This window comes from Chlorocebus sabaeus, chromosome 1 (assembly GCF_047675955.1).
Source record: "Chlorocebus sabaeus isolate Y175 chromosome 1, mChlSab1.0.hap1, whole genome shotgun sequence".
Lineage (NCBI taxonomy): Eukaryota > Metazoa > Chordata > Mammalia > Primates > Cercopithecidae > Chlorocebus > Chlorocebus sabaeus.
The window spans coordinates 129,835,079-129,849,007 of NC_132904.1; the positions used below are offsets into that span (position 1 = coordinate 129,835,079).

The 13,929-nt window shown below is 39.4% G+C and overlaps 1 protein-coding gene across 4 annotated transcripts in view; it reads right to left on the reverse strand.

Moving 5' to 3' along the window:
* NCAPD3 (non-SMC condensin II complex subunit D3) overlaps positions 1-13,929 on the reverse strand; it is a 71,295-nt gene that overhangs the window by 36,599 nt on the left and 20,767 nt on the right. For all 4 annotated transcript variants that reach the window (XM_008021583.3, XM_038004960.2, XM_038004959.2 and 1 more), the window contains 7 exons: positions 13,139-13,264; positions 12,747-12,999; positions 12,282-12,338; positions 11,950-12,039; positions 3,562-3,635; positions 2,909-3,043; positions 1,599-1,819 (listed from right to left, as the gene is read on the reverse strand). In XM_008021583.3, the coding sequence (XP_008019774.3) occupies positions 1,599-1,819; positions 2,909-3,043; positions 3,562-3,635; positions 11,950-12,039; positions 12,282-12,338; positions 12,747-12,999; positions 13,139-13,264 (956 nt within the window). The remainder of the gene's footprint in view (positions 1-1,598; positions 1,820-2,908; positions 3,044-3,561; positions 3,636-11,949; positions 12,040-12,281; positions 12,339-12,746; positions 13,000-13,138; positions 13,265-13,929) is intronic.

Sequence of the window (13,929 nt, forward strand, 5' to 3'; positions counted from 1 at the left end):
TTTCTTTGTTTGTTTTAATGTCTCCTTAAAGACCTCTGAAATAAACGAATACCAAAAAGACGACAAAATTTTAAGCAACACTGGAAAATAAGAAGAGTTGCCATGAAATCAGAAGTCAAGAGTAATTTCACAAAATGTGCAGCACATGAGTTCTGGGCCACTCTTTTTCAAGTGTTAGGCAACTTGGGCAGAAGTGGCTACCACCTACAATGATAAACAGAGACTGCATGGTGGTTACACAGGTATACTTTCCTTGTGATATTTACTGACCTTACGGTTTGTGTACTTTTCAAGACATGCTATACTTCAATAAAAAATTTTTATAAAGAAAAATAAATTTTAAAACCTCCCAACAGCTTCTCAGGAGCTGCAGAAGGCCTCTCCTGCTTTTCTGCGAAGAATGACTGCTACTTTTCATTAAGCTAACATGGATTAATACACTGAGCATGGCCTCTCCTGCTTTTCTGCGAAGAATGACTGCTACTTTACATTAAGCTAACATGAATTAATACACTGAGTATGTATAAGGAGGTATCTCTAAAAAGTGAAAAAGCAGTAGACTCTATTATTGGCTAAATCTCTCCCTTCTAGAAATCTCAGCAAAGCATGGAGTAGATACAGGTTGAGTATCACTTACCTGAAATGCTTGGGACCAGAAGTGTTTTGGATTTTGGAATATTTGCACATACTTAGTAAGATATCTTGGGGATGGGACCAAAGTCTCGTATACACATTATATGCACAGCCTGAAGGTGATTTTATTTTTCACTTGGGGATGCTGAACAGGCTGTTATGTTGTGAGCCTGCATTTTGACTGTGACCTATCTCATGAGGTCAGGTGTGAGATCTTCCACTTGTGGCATCATGCTGACATTGTTTGGATTTTAGATTTTTGGATTTCAGATGCTCAACCTGTACTGAGAAAACCTTTACTGAATGAACACACTTTTTCAGGCATAAAGTTGTAACACCTAAAGAGATATGAAGAGATCCTGGAGTACAACGGCTGCCTCTTACAAATCAGGAAACTAAGGCTCAGAGAAAGTGATTTTTGCCAAGGCCGTAGAATGGTATCTTTTGATACTAAATCTATTCTCTTTCTACTGCAAGATGATTCCTCCATCACAGGTCCTAACTCCTAAACACAATATTCACTGTACAGTGTATGTTCAATAAATGTTATCAAAGGGGAGAAAGCCTGCAGCGTTAGTTAAGTCAATTAATCCAATAAGGTGTTAAAAACAGTTTAACTTCCTAGGAGCTAGGAAGTCATCCTTCATGATAACCAGCATTGGGGAAACGTGATATTAATATGTATTTCCATCAGTGTTGTCTATTACATATTAAGATACCAATATGAAACTGGAAAGTGTCAGACGGATGCACAGGAAGTGACCAAAAAGGTGTCACAAACATACAGTCGATAAAAATATCTAAGAGATTTGAAGTGAGTCAAGGAAAAAGAGACCAATATTGAATCTTCACATACACTAAGTAATCTGGAAAGCTGATTTTTCAAGGACCAGTAGGAGAAATTTATTAATACAAAGTCTTACAGTCTTCTTCTACAGGGAACACAGGTCATACAGTTAACCTACCTCAGTTCCTGGCTTTCCGTGGTGAGGAGAGTAAGAAGTGCCCAGGTGAGGACCTGGCTGTCGTCGTCAGCGTGAAAATGACTGTGATGCCGGATGTTCTGCAGCAGCAGCTGGTTCAGGCACTCCAGGGCCTTCTCCTGCACAGTGCTCTCACAGTCCATCACCACCGGGACCAACCCCCGCAGCCAGGCTGTCTGGATCTGCATGCATCTAGGCTGAGCCTTAGGAGTGAAAGATTATGACATAAGAAGGTCTAAATACAAGTCAGGGAAGCTGTGATCAACATTTTGACATGTTAAAAATAATCACACATTCAACTGCAAATAGACCACCAAGTGAAAAAAAAAATCAAAAAATATACAAAAGCAAAGCCAGCTTAATGTAAATCAGTGCAAACCAAAATTTTAAACTTTTATACATTAAAGTCACTGTTTTACTAGTAGAAATAAATCAGTACTTTTTTGGTCATTAAAAATCAAGAGCAAATAATAAATATCCCAAAGAGCAATCAGAACAGACACTGACAGAAAAAGTCAAAATATTCGTTGCTTAATGCCTTCTATCATGAAATAAAGAAATAAACATGCTTTTAAAATTCGACTAAAATGCTACCTAGCTGACAAGAGTAAATTAAATATAGTACTTGTGAGTCTGCTCTTTTGGCAGTATCACCTATCTATGCCCTAATTGACTAAATTTAGTCTAGGCCTCCAGCTTAACCAAATCAACTTAAAATTTTATTTTTCTGTGTGAGATTTAAAGTGAAGAAAAGGGTCGGGTGCAGTCACTCATGGCTGTAATCCCAGCACTTTGAGAGGCCAAAGCAGGCGGGTCACCTGAGGTCAGGAGTTCGAGACTAGCCTGGCCAACATAGTGAAACCCTGTTTCTACTGAAAATACAAAAATTAGCCAGGCATGGCAGCACCTGTCTGTAGTCCTAGCTATTCAGGAGGCTGAGGCAGGAGTGCTGCTTCAACCCGAGAGGCGGAGGTTGCAGTGAGCCAAGATTGCGCCACTGCACTCCAGCCTGAGAAACAGAGCAGGACTCTGTCTCAAAAAAAATAAAAAACAAAGTGAAGAAAGGGCTAACAATTGGCATTCACTAGCATTAGTTCCTAATTATGTTTAATAGGAAGCACAGTCTATCATACATAATTCAAAGATACCTCCTCCCTTATGTTGATACAGTTCTACAGTGGACTTAAGAGTTTTTAAAGGTCAACTTAACATTTAGCAGCAGGTAACTATTGCATGGAATTACTTTTAATGTAAAATACTGTGCATTACATATCTAATGTCCTGCCTCTCACCATAAGGAGTTCAGTAAGAGACTGGAGGGCCTGCTTCCGGACAGACACCGCAGGGTCCCGACACTGGTCCTGCAGAATCGACAGGTCTTCCTTCATGCCCGAGACATCACAGTGTTTCAAAATACTCACTAACACCTAGAAGGCATATATGCAACATGAAGTGATGACTGCATAGAATCAACTCAGAAAGATAAACTGTTAACAAAGGAACACTTCCTTTAAGTTTGTGGTTCTTAACATTTTGGGGTCATGGATCCAACCTTCCTCCTCACAACATCCCATTTTTCAGAATCCAATTTGCTAAGGCCTCTCTCAAAGAAAAACAAATTTTATATAAACAAATATTTACAAACAATTTTATGAACCTATTAAAATCCACCCATGGTCCCTAGTTTAAGAATCCCTATTCTAAACAAATTAAGGATATAAATTTGTGGTTCTTAAAAAAATCAGAAACCCTGTAGGAAAGCTTAAAAATAAATAATCTTCCAGTTCATCTATGATTCACATATAACAGGATCAGGGTCAACTAACAGTTCAGTGAAAAGCAAATTAAATAATGAATATGGTCTAGGAGTTTAAAAAATATCCCTTTGCATTTCCAAGTTTTTAGTGCTTTAAAAAAAAAAAAAATGTGCAGAGAAAACTCCCACCTGCAGTGCAGACTTCCTAACGTTGGTCTTCTCATCCCTGATTCTCTTTCTCAGCATTGCCATGACACATCTTTCTGTAGAGGGAATACCAAAGGGTCATCACAGCTGGAGAAAAGTCATACAGCAGCTAACATTTCACCACACAATACCCAGAAAATACACTCCTCTTAAAGACTCACTAGCTTGTTTTAAATCTTAAGAAATTAGAGTATGGAAAAGGAAGAAAATATGGATAATTAGGTATTCACTGTAATACATATAAACTTTGGAATATTAAAAATTTGGTTTTAAATCTTGGCCCCGGCCGGGCGCGGTGGCTCAAGCCTGTAATCCCAGCACTTTGGGAGGCCGAGACGGGCGGATCATGAGGTCAGGAGATCGAGACCATCCTGGCTAACACGGTGAAACCCCGTCTTTACTAAAAAATACAAAAAACTAACCGGGCGAGGTGGCGGGCGCCTGTAGTCCCAGCTACTCGGGAGGCTGAGGCAGGAGAATGGCGTAAACCCGGGAGGCGGAGCTTGCAGTGAGCTGAGATCCGGCCACTGCACTCCAGCCTGGGCGACAGAGCGAGACTCCGTCTCAAAAAAAAAAAAAAAAAAAAAAAAAAAAATCTTGGCCCCTACCTCTAAAATTCTGCATTTATCTCTTCCATTTTGTTTAGCTACAAATAGGAGTTTCTAACCCTTAGGATTATTTTAAAGATTTGATGAGGTAATATATAACAGTAGCTTTAAAATGTTTGACTTGAAGGCATTTTTTTATAAGAGACGGGGGTCTCATTCTGTCGCCCAGGGTGGTGTGCAGTGGTACAATCAGAGCTCACTGCAATCTCAAACTTCTGGGCTCAAGTAATCCTCTCTCCTCAGCCTCCCAAGTAGCTAGGACTACAGGCATGAGCCACCATGCTAGACTAATATTTTTTCTTTTAATTTTTTTGCGGAGACAGGATTGTGCTGTGTTGATCAGGCTGGTCTCGAACTCTTAACCTCAAGTGATCCTCCCACCTCAGGCCCCCAAAGCAGTGAAATTATAGGAGTGAGTTACCACGCCCAGCCTTGAGGCTTCTTTATATTCTTAAAAATTACTGAGAACCCTAAAGAGATTATATTTTTAATACGAATCAGCAATTTAAACTGAGAATTGTAAAAATATTTACTAATTCCTTTTAAAATAGCAAGACATGTTACTGTTAGTACTTTTTCATAAAAAATAACTACATTTTCCAAAACAAACAAACAAAAAATAGTGAAAAGGCTGGATGTGGTGGAAAGTACCTATAATCCCAGCTACTGGGAAGACTGAGATCAGAGGATCACCTGAGCCCAGGAGTTCGAGCCCAGCCTGGGCAACATAGCAAGACCCCATTTAAAAAAAAGAATGGCATTGCTTTGGAGTATTGCAAACTTCAAAATGTCTGGCTTAATATAAACTAGCTTATCTCTCATCTGGCTTATAATTAACAGGATTCTCATCTCTGTTTCTACCTGCAATCTGTTGCAATTTGGTAAGTCATGGGACCACTGGAAACTCCAATACACATTCGTGAGAAAATCAGAGTGTGGAAGGCAAATGAACACTGCATTCATTTTTACTTCAAGGACCCCTGAGGGTTCCCAAAACACACTTTGGGAACTGCTTATATATAAGAAGGCAGCTTAAAAAATAAAAGATGGAAAACAATAGAGAAAAATCAACGAACTAAAAGTAGTTCCTTGATAAGATCCACAAAACTAATACACCTTTAGCTAGACTGGGGAAAAAAATAAGAAAGAAAATTGAAATTGCTAAAATCAAGAAAGGAGGGACATTACTATTATTAGCCTTACATAAATAAAAAGGATTACAAAGGAATACTATGAACAATTTTATGCCAACAAATTAAATAGCCTACATAAAATAAACAAATTTCTAGAAAGGCACAAACTATAGAAACTGACTCAAACAGAAATAGAAAATCTAAATATACCTGTAACAAGTAAAGAAACTAAATTAGTGGCAGGGCGCAGTGGCTCATGCCTGTAATGCCAGCACTTTGGGAGGCCAAGGTGGGTGGATCACCTGAGGTCAGGAGTTCAAGACCAGCTTGACCAACATGGTGAAACCTCATCTCTACAAAAAATACAAAAAAATTTGCTGGGCGTGGGGGTGGGTGCCTGTAATCCCAGCTACTCGGGAGGCTGAGGCAGGAGATGTGCTTGAGCTAGGAGGTTGAGGTTGCAGTGAGCCAAGACTGTGCCACTGCACTCCAGCCTGGACAAGGGTGAAACTCCGTCTCAAAAAAAAAAAAAAAAAAACTAAATTAGTAATCAAAAAAACTTTATACATACACCCACACCCCTAATGATCAGACACTTTTACTGGAGAATTCTAACAAACGTGAAAGCAAAAATGAACAACAATCCTTCATGAACTCTTTCAAAAAACAGAAAAGAATACACTTCCTAGCTCATCTTAGGCCAGTACTACCCTGACAGCAAAACCAAAACATCTCAAGAAAACAACTGATAACGTTTGAGTATTTGCCCCGCCCGAAACTCAGGTTGAATTGTAACACCTATTGCTGGAGGTGGGGCTTAGTAGGGGGTGTTTGCACCACTGGGGCAGATCCCTCACAGCTTGGTGCTGTCTTCCTGACAGCAATACTGAGTGAGTTCTTGTGAGATCTGGTCATTTAAAAGCGTGTGGTACCTTTCCCCTGACTCTCCCTCTTCCTCCTGCTCCCACCATGTGAAATGCCTGTTCCCTTTTGGCCTTCTGCCATGATTCTAAGCTTCCTGAGGCCTCCCCAGAAACAGGTGCCAGTGCTATACTTCCGGTACAGCCTGCAGAACCACGAGCCAATTAAATCTCTTTTCTGATACATTACCCAGTCTCACATCTTTTTTTTTTGAGAGAGTCTCACTCTGCTGCCCAGGCTGGAGCGCAGTGGCACAATATTGGCTCACTGCAACCTCTACCTCCCGGGTTCAAGTGATTCTCCTACCTCAGTCTCCTAAGTAGCTGGGATTACAGGCACCTGCCACCATGCCCAGCTAATTTTTGTATTTTTAGTAGAGATGGGGTTTCACCATGTTGGCCAGTCTGGTCTCGAACTCCTGACCTCAAGTAATCCACCCACCTTGGCCTCCAAAAGTGCTGGGATTACAAGCATGAGCCACCACACCTGGCCACGTATTTCTTTATAGTAAAGCAAAAACGGCTTAATACGACAACCAATATTCCTTATGAATATGACACCAAAATTCTCAACAAAATACCAGCAAACCAAATCCAGCAAGATACAACCATGCTTGGGATTTATCCCAGGAACGAAATGTCATCAACCTATGAAAAATCAATCAATGTAAATTACACCATGGTAACAGAACAAAGAAAACCACACAATCATCTCAAAATAGATGCAGAGAACGTATTTGCAAATTCCAACACCTTTCCATGATAAAAACTCAGCAAGCTTGAAATAGAAGAAAACTTCCTCATGTTGATGAAAGTCATCCTAAAAAACTCACATCGTACTCAGCGGTGAAGACCAAAAGCTTTCCCCCTAAGCAAAGAAAAAAGACAAGGAAGTCTACTCTTTGACTTCTTTTCAACATCATACCACAGGCTGTAAAACAAAAATAAAATTCTAAGGCTCTCTGACCATCTGAATGGTCTTCCTCCTCAGTCAGGGCACTCTAAAATTTAACCTGAAGACTGGTTCAGGCCATGACGGGAAGTAGGGGTGAGACAAGCCTCATTATGCCCTCCAGCATTAACTTCAACACAGACTTTAAGTCTGGTAAGAAACATTTAAAATCTGTTCTCTCTGAAGCCTACTCTCTGAAGGTTTCCTCTGCAGTAATGAACTTTAGTCTCCATCATCCTTTATCTTAACCCAGATAGTCCTTCCTATTGACCCCAGTTCTTTAGATAAACTCAACCAATTTTCAACAAGAAAAATTTAAAACCTACCTATAAGCTGGAACCTTCCCCACCTTTTCCTGCCTTTTGGGACCAAACCAATCTACCTATTAAATGTATTTGACTGATGCCTGATGCCTCCCTAAAATGTCTAAAACCAAGTTGCACCCCAACCACCTTGGGCACACGTTCTCAGGACCTCCTGAGGGCTGTGTCACGGGCCATGGTCACTCACATTTGGCTTAGAATAAATGTCTTCAAATATTTTACAGAGCTAGACTCTTTTTGTCAACAAATGGGCAAGAAAAAGAAATGAAAGATATCCAGATTGGAAAGGAAGTACAACTACCTCTATTTACAGATGACTTGTTCTTATATCAAGAAAATCCCAAGAAATCCATAAAACAATCATTAGAGCTTGTAATGAGTTTAGTAAGGTTGCAGGACAGAGGATCAATTATCAAAAATAACATGTAAAAACTGGCAATGAACAATTCAGAAATCAAATTAAGAGAGCAATTTAATTTGCAATACTACTGAAAAGAATAAAAATGCTTAGGACAAAATTTAAAGAGCAACATTGTTCACTGAAAACTACAAAACATCACTGAAACAAATTAAAGACCTAAAGAAATAAAAAGACATCTGGTGTTCATGGATTAGAGGAATTAACAAACTAACATGGCAACACTCCCCAAACTGATGTACAGATCAATCCCTGTCAAAATCCAAGATGGCTTTTTTTTTCTTGCAGAAATTGACAATTGATCTTAAAATTCATATGGAAATACAAGGGACCCAGAAGAGCTAAACTAATTTTTTTAAAAAACAAAGGGACAGGAGGAGAACTCATACTTCTTGATTTAAAACTGACTATCACAGGACACTACGTTAATGCCAAAATATGACTTGGACATAAAAATTATTTCTGGGAAGATAATTAAAGCAGACAATTAAAAAGCAGCAGCAAACAGAGAAAAAGCTCTGTCTAACCTCCCCCTTTTCTTCCTATGGGCGGTATATAAATTCTCCTTTACTCACCAGGTCTCTACTCCCTTATCAGCCCAGAGCAATTCACAAAACTCACTCTATTATTTTCCTCCCACATACAGGCGGTCCCTGACTTAGGGTTTTCTGATTTTGCCATAATGTGACAGCAATGCACATTCAAACCATACTTTAAAGAGTTCTGAATTTTGCTCACTTCCCAGCTAGTGACGTGCAGGACGATACACTCTCATGATGCTGGGCAGCGAGAGTAGCTCCCCGTCAGCCACCCCATCAAAAGGGGACAACAGAGAGTCTCCAGTGTGCTGTGCTGCCAACATTTTTTTGGATAAGATGTCTTGTGTCATGTAAGTAGAGCTCTAAGCCACTGCCCTCAGTTACTTTGCACTGAGATCTCTCCCACATAACACGCACTAGACACGTGAATAAACTTGTTTGTCTTGTTACAGGGTCCGTCCCAAGGAAGAACTCATGAGGACTAAAGAAGAAGTTATTTCCCCTCTCCTACACTAGAACACAATAGCAATCAACACAGTGTGGTACATAAAGACAGACATATAGATTAATGAAATAAAATTCCATTAATATAGAATATAGAGCACACATGAGCTTATACAAGTCAGTCAAGTGATTGTTTTACAAGAGTGCTAAGACACTCAAAGGTGAAGGAACAGGCTGAAAGAAACAGTGCTATGTCAACTGGATAGTCACATGCAAAGGAGTGAAGCTGGACCCTCTGTATCACACCATATGCAAAAATTAACTGAAATTTGATCAAAGACCTAAATGTGAGAGCTAAACTATAAAACCGTTAGAAGAAAACACAGGAGTAAATCTTTGTGACTTTGGATTACACGGTGATTTCTTAGCTATGTGATACCAAAAGCACAAGTAAAAAAAGAAAGCGATAAATTGGACTTCATCAAAATTAAAATGTTCCGTGCCTTATCATAGAACACCATCTGAAAAGACAACCCACAGAATGGGACAAGTATTTAAAAATCATATACGTGATAAAGTATATATATAAAAATAACTCAACTCAAAAATAAAAGACAACCCAATTAAAAAAAGGGCAAAGGGCTTGAATAGACATTTCTCCAAGGAAAGCATATTTATATAGCCAATAAGCCTAAGAAAATTTACTCAACATCATTAGCCATTAGGGAAATGTAAATCAAAACCACAAGTAGATACCACTTCATACCCACAAAGATGGCTAAAATAAAAAAGGTGGACATAGCAAGTGTTGGTAAGAATGCAGAGAAATAGGATTATCATACACTGCTAGCAGGATTGTAAAATGGTGTGGCCACTTTGAAAAAGTTTGGTGGTTCCTCAAAATGTTGAATATGGAGTTACCATATGATCCAGCAGTTCTGCTCCTAGGTAAACACTCAAGGGAACGAAACCACATATCTATACAAAAACTCATACAAGAATATTTATAGCAGCATTAGTCACAACAGTCAAAAAGTGAAAACAACCCAAATGTTCATCAGCTGATGAACGGATAAACAAAATGTGGTGTATCCTTATAATCGACTATTATTCAGCACAAAAAGGAATGAAGTACTGATACACGCTACAACATGAATGAACCTTGAAAACATGCTAGGTGAAAGAAGTCAGACACAAAAGACAACATAGTACATGATTTCATTTATGTGGAATGTCCCGAATAGGCAATTTTTTATTTTTTAATTGTTTTAGACAGAGTCTCGCTCTGTCGCCATGCTGGAGTGCAGTGGTGCAATTTTGGCTCACCTCTACCTCCTGGGTTCAAGCGATTCTACTGCCTCAGCCTCCTGCGCAGCTGGGACTACAGGCGTGTGCCACCATGCCCAGCTAATTTTTTATATTTTAGTAGAGACGGGTTTTTACCATGTTGGCCAGGATGGTCTTAATCTCCTGACCTCGTGATCCTTCCGTCTCGGCCTCCCAGTGTGCCGGGATTATCGATGTAAGCCATCGCGCCTGGCCCAGAATAGGCAATTTTATAAGGAAAGAAAAATTAGTGGCTGCCAGTGGTAGAAGGAAGGGGGCATGGGGAGTGACTGCTAATGGGAACGGGGTTTATTTTTCAGCTGATGATATGTTCTGGAATTAGTCTGTACAATCTTGTGACTATACTAAAACAACTAAATTATACACTTTAAATGGTGAATTTTATGGTGTGTGAACTCTACCTTAATTTTAAAAAAGCAGAGCATTTGGCAAAGTGCATGGCATCTAAGTAACTATGCAAATTTTTTAATGTACAATTAATGCTAACAATGTATGTCCTTTCAGCTTATGAACAACACACTGGAAATATGGGCTCTTTGCATCCCCTAACTTTCATAATTTTTAAGCATCATTACATCACCTCAACTTGATATTGCTTGAAAAAGTCTGTGCCACAGTAAATCCATAACCTATTTAGAGGAAGTCTGGAGCCAACACAAACATTCAGCATTTTTCCAGAGTATATTTTCCTACAACATTTAGAAAACGTGTTTATCATAAATGCAGTTATTGCTCTGAATTTGAGTAATACATGCTAATATCTAGCCTCCCGAACCCAATTTCATGCTGACCTTCTAAGCTGAATAATAAAAGCAGTAATCATCCTCAGGGAGCTTTCTGTACAGCTCGGCACCTATCTCAGTGTTCCACATATGTGTGTGTACAAGTGTATATATGAGAACATTTCTGTGCACAAGCACCTGTCTCTCCCCTGCTTCTTAAGAGATGGAGCTCTGTCTCACAGACTTGTGCATCTCCAATGCCTGGAACGCTTTGGGAATGACCAGATCAATGTTTATTGGATAAATTAATAAACCTCATTATGTAATTAATCCTCTACGTACACGCTCTTTCTGTCTCTTATCTGTCTCTCTCTCTCTTTAAATCACTTTCCTAAATGTTGTTTCTACAGACTCCCCCAACAGTCGTCTGGGAAAGATGGGAGGGTGTTACAACTGGAAAACGACAGGCATACCCTAGATCATGCAGCTATTTAGTAACTGAGTTTTGGTACAAAAAAGCAGACTACCCTACAGTGTTATTTTTATTTTTTAGTTTTTAAACAGACTGTCACCCAGGCTGGAGTACAGTGGTATGATCACAGCTCACCGTAGCCTGGAACTCCTGGGCTCAAGTCATCCTCCCACCTCAGCCTCCTGAGTGGCTGGGACCACAGGTGCACACCACTATGCCCAGCTAATTTTTATATATTTTTTTAAGAGATGGGGTCTTGCCATGTTGCCCAGGCTGGTCTTGAACTCCTGGGCTCAAGTGATCTGCCGGCCTCCGCCTCCCAAAGTGCTGGGATTATGGGATTGCAGGCATGAGTCACCACGCCCCGCCAGATGTTTCAACTCTTAGGGTGAATAAATCAGAAAACAAAAACAAAAAACCAAGGTTTTAGACTCTGTTTACGGTTGTCTGAAATCCAGCAGCATTACCTGACAGAGATAAAATCTGACATACCTCCAGATCCAACTGTTTCACCACTGCAGTCGATGTTGATCTCCCCTGAGGGTTCGGAATGGTTAGATGTCTGCCTTTGGTAGAAAAGAGCTTTTTAAAAAAAAAAAAAAGTACAGTCATTAAGCTAAAAATGTGTTATACTTTTAATAACATTAGCAGGGCACGTTACTCATTTAAGTTACAACATTATTACTGAAACGAATTTCAACTTCTCTGATGAAAAAAGCACAATGTTAAAGAAGGTAAATAAGGAGGTAAGAGAAACATTTTAAATATTCCACAAATTTTTGAAAGATAATCATTCAATATTTGAAAACGTATTGATCCATTACCTGATGAATTTCTCAGTAAGGTACCAGAGTGACTCTCTATTCCTGAAAATGTAGGACCTAAAAACAAGAAGATAAGGAAGAAAGTCAGTATCACAAACTGAGTAAATATCCACAGAGGAACCAAAATCAAGATAATTAGGCTCAAAGACAAGGCAAATAGATTCTAAATTGCTGACAACTGGTAATGTTCTCCTTGGGTATGCATTGAAATGGAGATTCATCCTAACAGGACCAATGCCCACCTATGCAAAGCAACAGTAAAGGTAGCCTTTTAAAAGGCCTTGCAAATGTATCAAGCTCGCCTATTTAAAAAGTTGACACTAAAATATACTAAAAATGGTTTTAAGGGTAACAACAGATCATACCATACTTGTTACTTTTGCCAAAGAAAAGAACGATTCCCTTGCAGTCTATTTCTCAATGAGCACAAGACTAGTTTCCTGTCTCAGCAGTCACCATACTCACTGTTCATCAGGAGCTCCAGAATACTCTCCGATGCATTGGTAACAGTCAGCTCCAGACAGTGTGCAAAGCTGGACAGTGCCTTGCTGCGGACAGTAGGCGCCTTGTCTAAGCAACGATCAAACATAATTTCCTGCACCAAGAACTTATGCTTTAAGAACTTCTGATGCTCCAAGGAGAGGGTGTTATCCACCTCTCTTTCAGGCAGTTCTAACAGAGCTAAGACAACATCAAGAGTAAAAACCCGGTGTGGGATCTGGTAAAGCAAGATCATAAGAATTGCCATCAGATAGGAGTAAGAACCAAAGAACCCTCCTCATTCAGACCTAGAAAAAGAGACCCTTTTAAACAGAGTTTAAAAAGGACCCAAGGTTTTATGCAGAGCTATCTCCTACCTTGGAACTTCGGGAGTATTTGTAAAGCCAGGCAATGAACATAGCGTACTCCCCACAAGGAAGTTTACTGAGCAGCTGGACTAGGGACTGGGCTGCAAAAGTACGATACTCTGATTTATCTACCACCTGAGAAGCAAAAACAGAAGTTGACCAACCAATATCCACCTGCAGGATGGCTTAAACATATTTTGTAAAACAAATTGAAAATCAGTGAGTGTAACTAGTTCAATGATCTTTAAATGCTAGGTAAATGACTAATAAATTTTAGGTTTGAGATCCCTTGAAAACTACTCTAATCTATAAACCATCTCTCCAGAAAAACACACACACAAATTTAGTATACAATTTCAGAGAGTTTTTAGATCCCCAGGTTTCATAAGGTTCAAATTAAGAATGGTTTGTCTAAATGGTTATAAAAATGTAAGAGCTCATCATGGAAATTTGAACACTGGATGTTTGATAATATTAAGGAATTACTGTGAAAGGATATGATGGAATTTGCTTCAAAACACAATCCAGTATACACATGTTGGGGGATGTGGGGTAGGGGTTTAAGTGACACAAAACTGTGGAAGGCGTTGATGGGTATGTGGTGGTTCACCATCCTATTCTCCCTGTTTCTGTGTGTATGTTCAATATTTTTCCAAAATAAAGTTTTTTTTTTTAATAGAACACTTTTGTCTAGAGGACCATCTAGTGAACATTAAATAAAACCACTTTAAGTAACAATGCAGACTCATTCCCAAGAATACACACACACACACACACACACACACACACATTTATCTTCA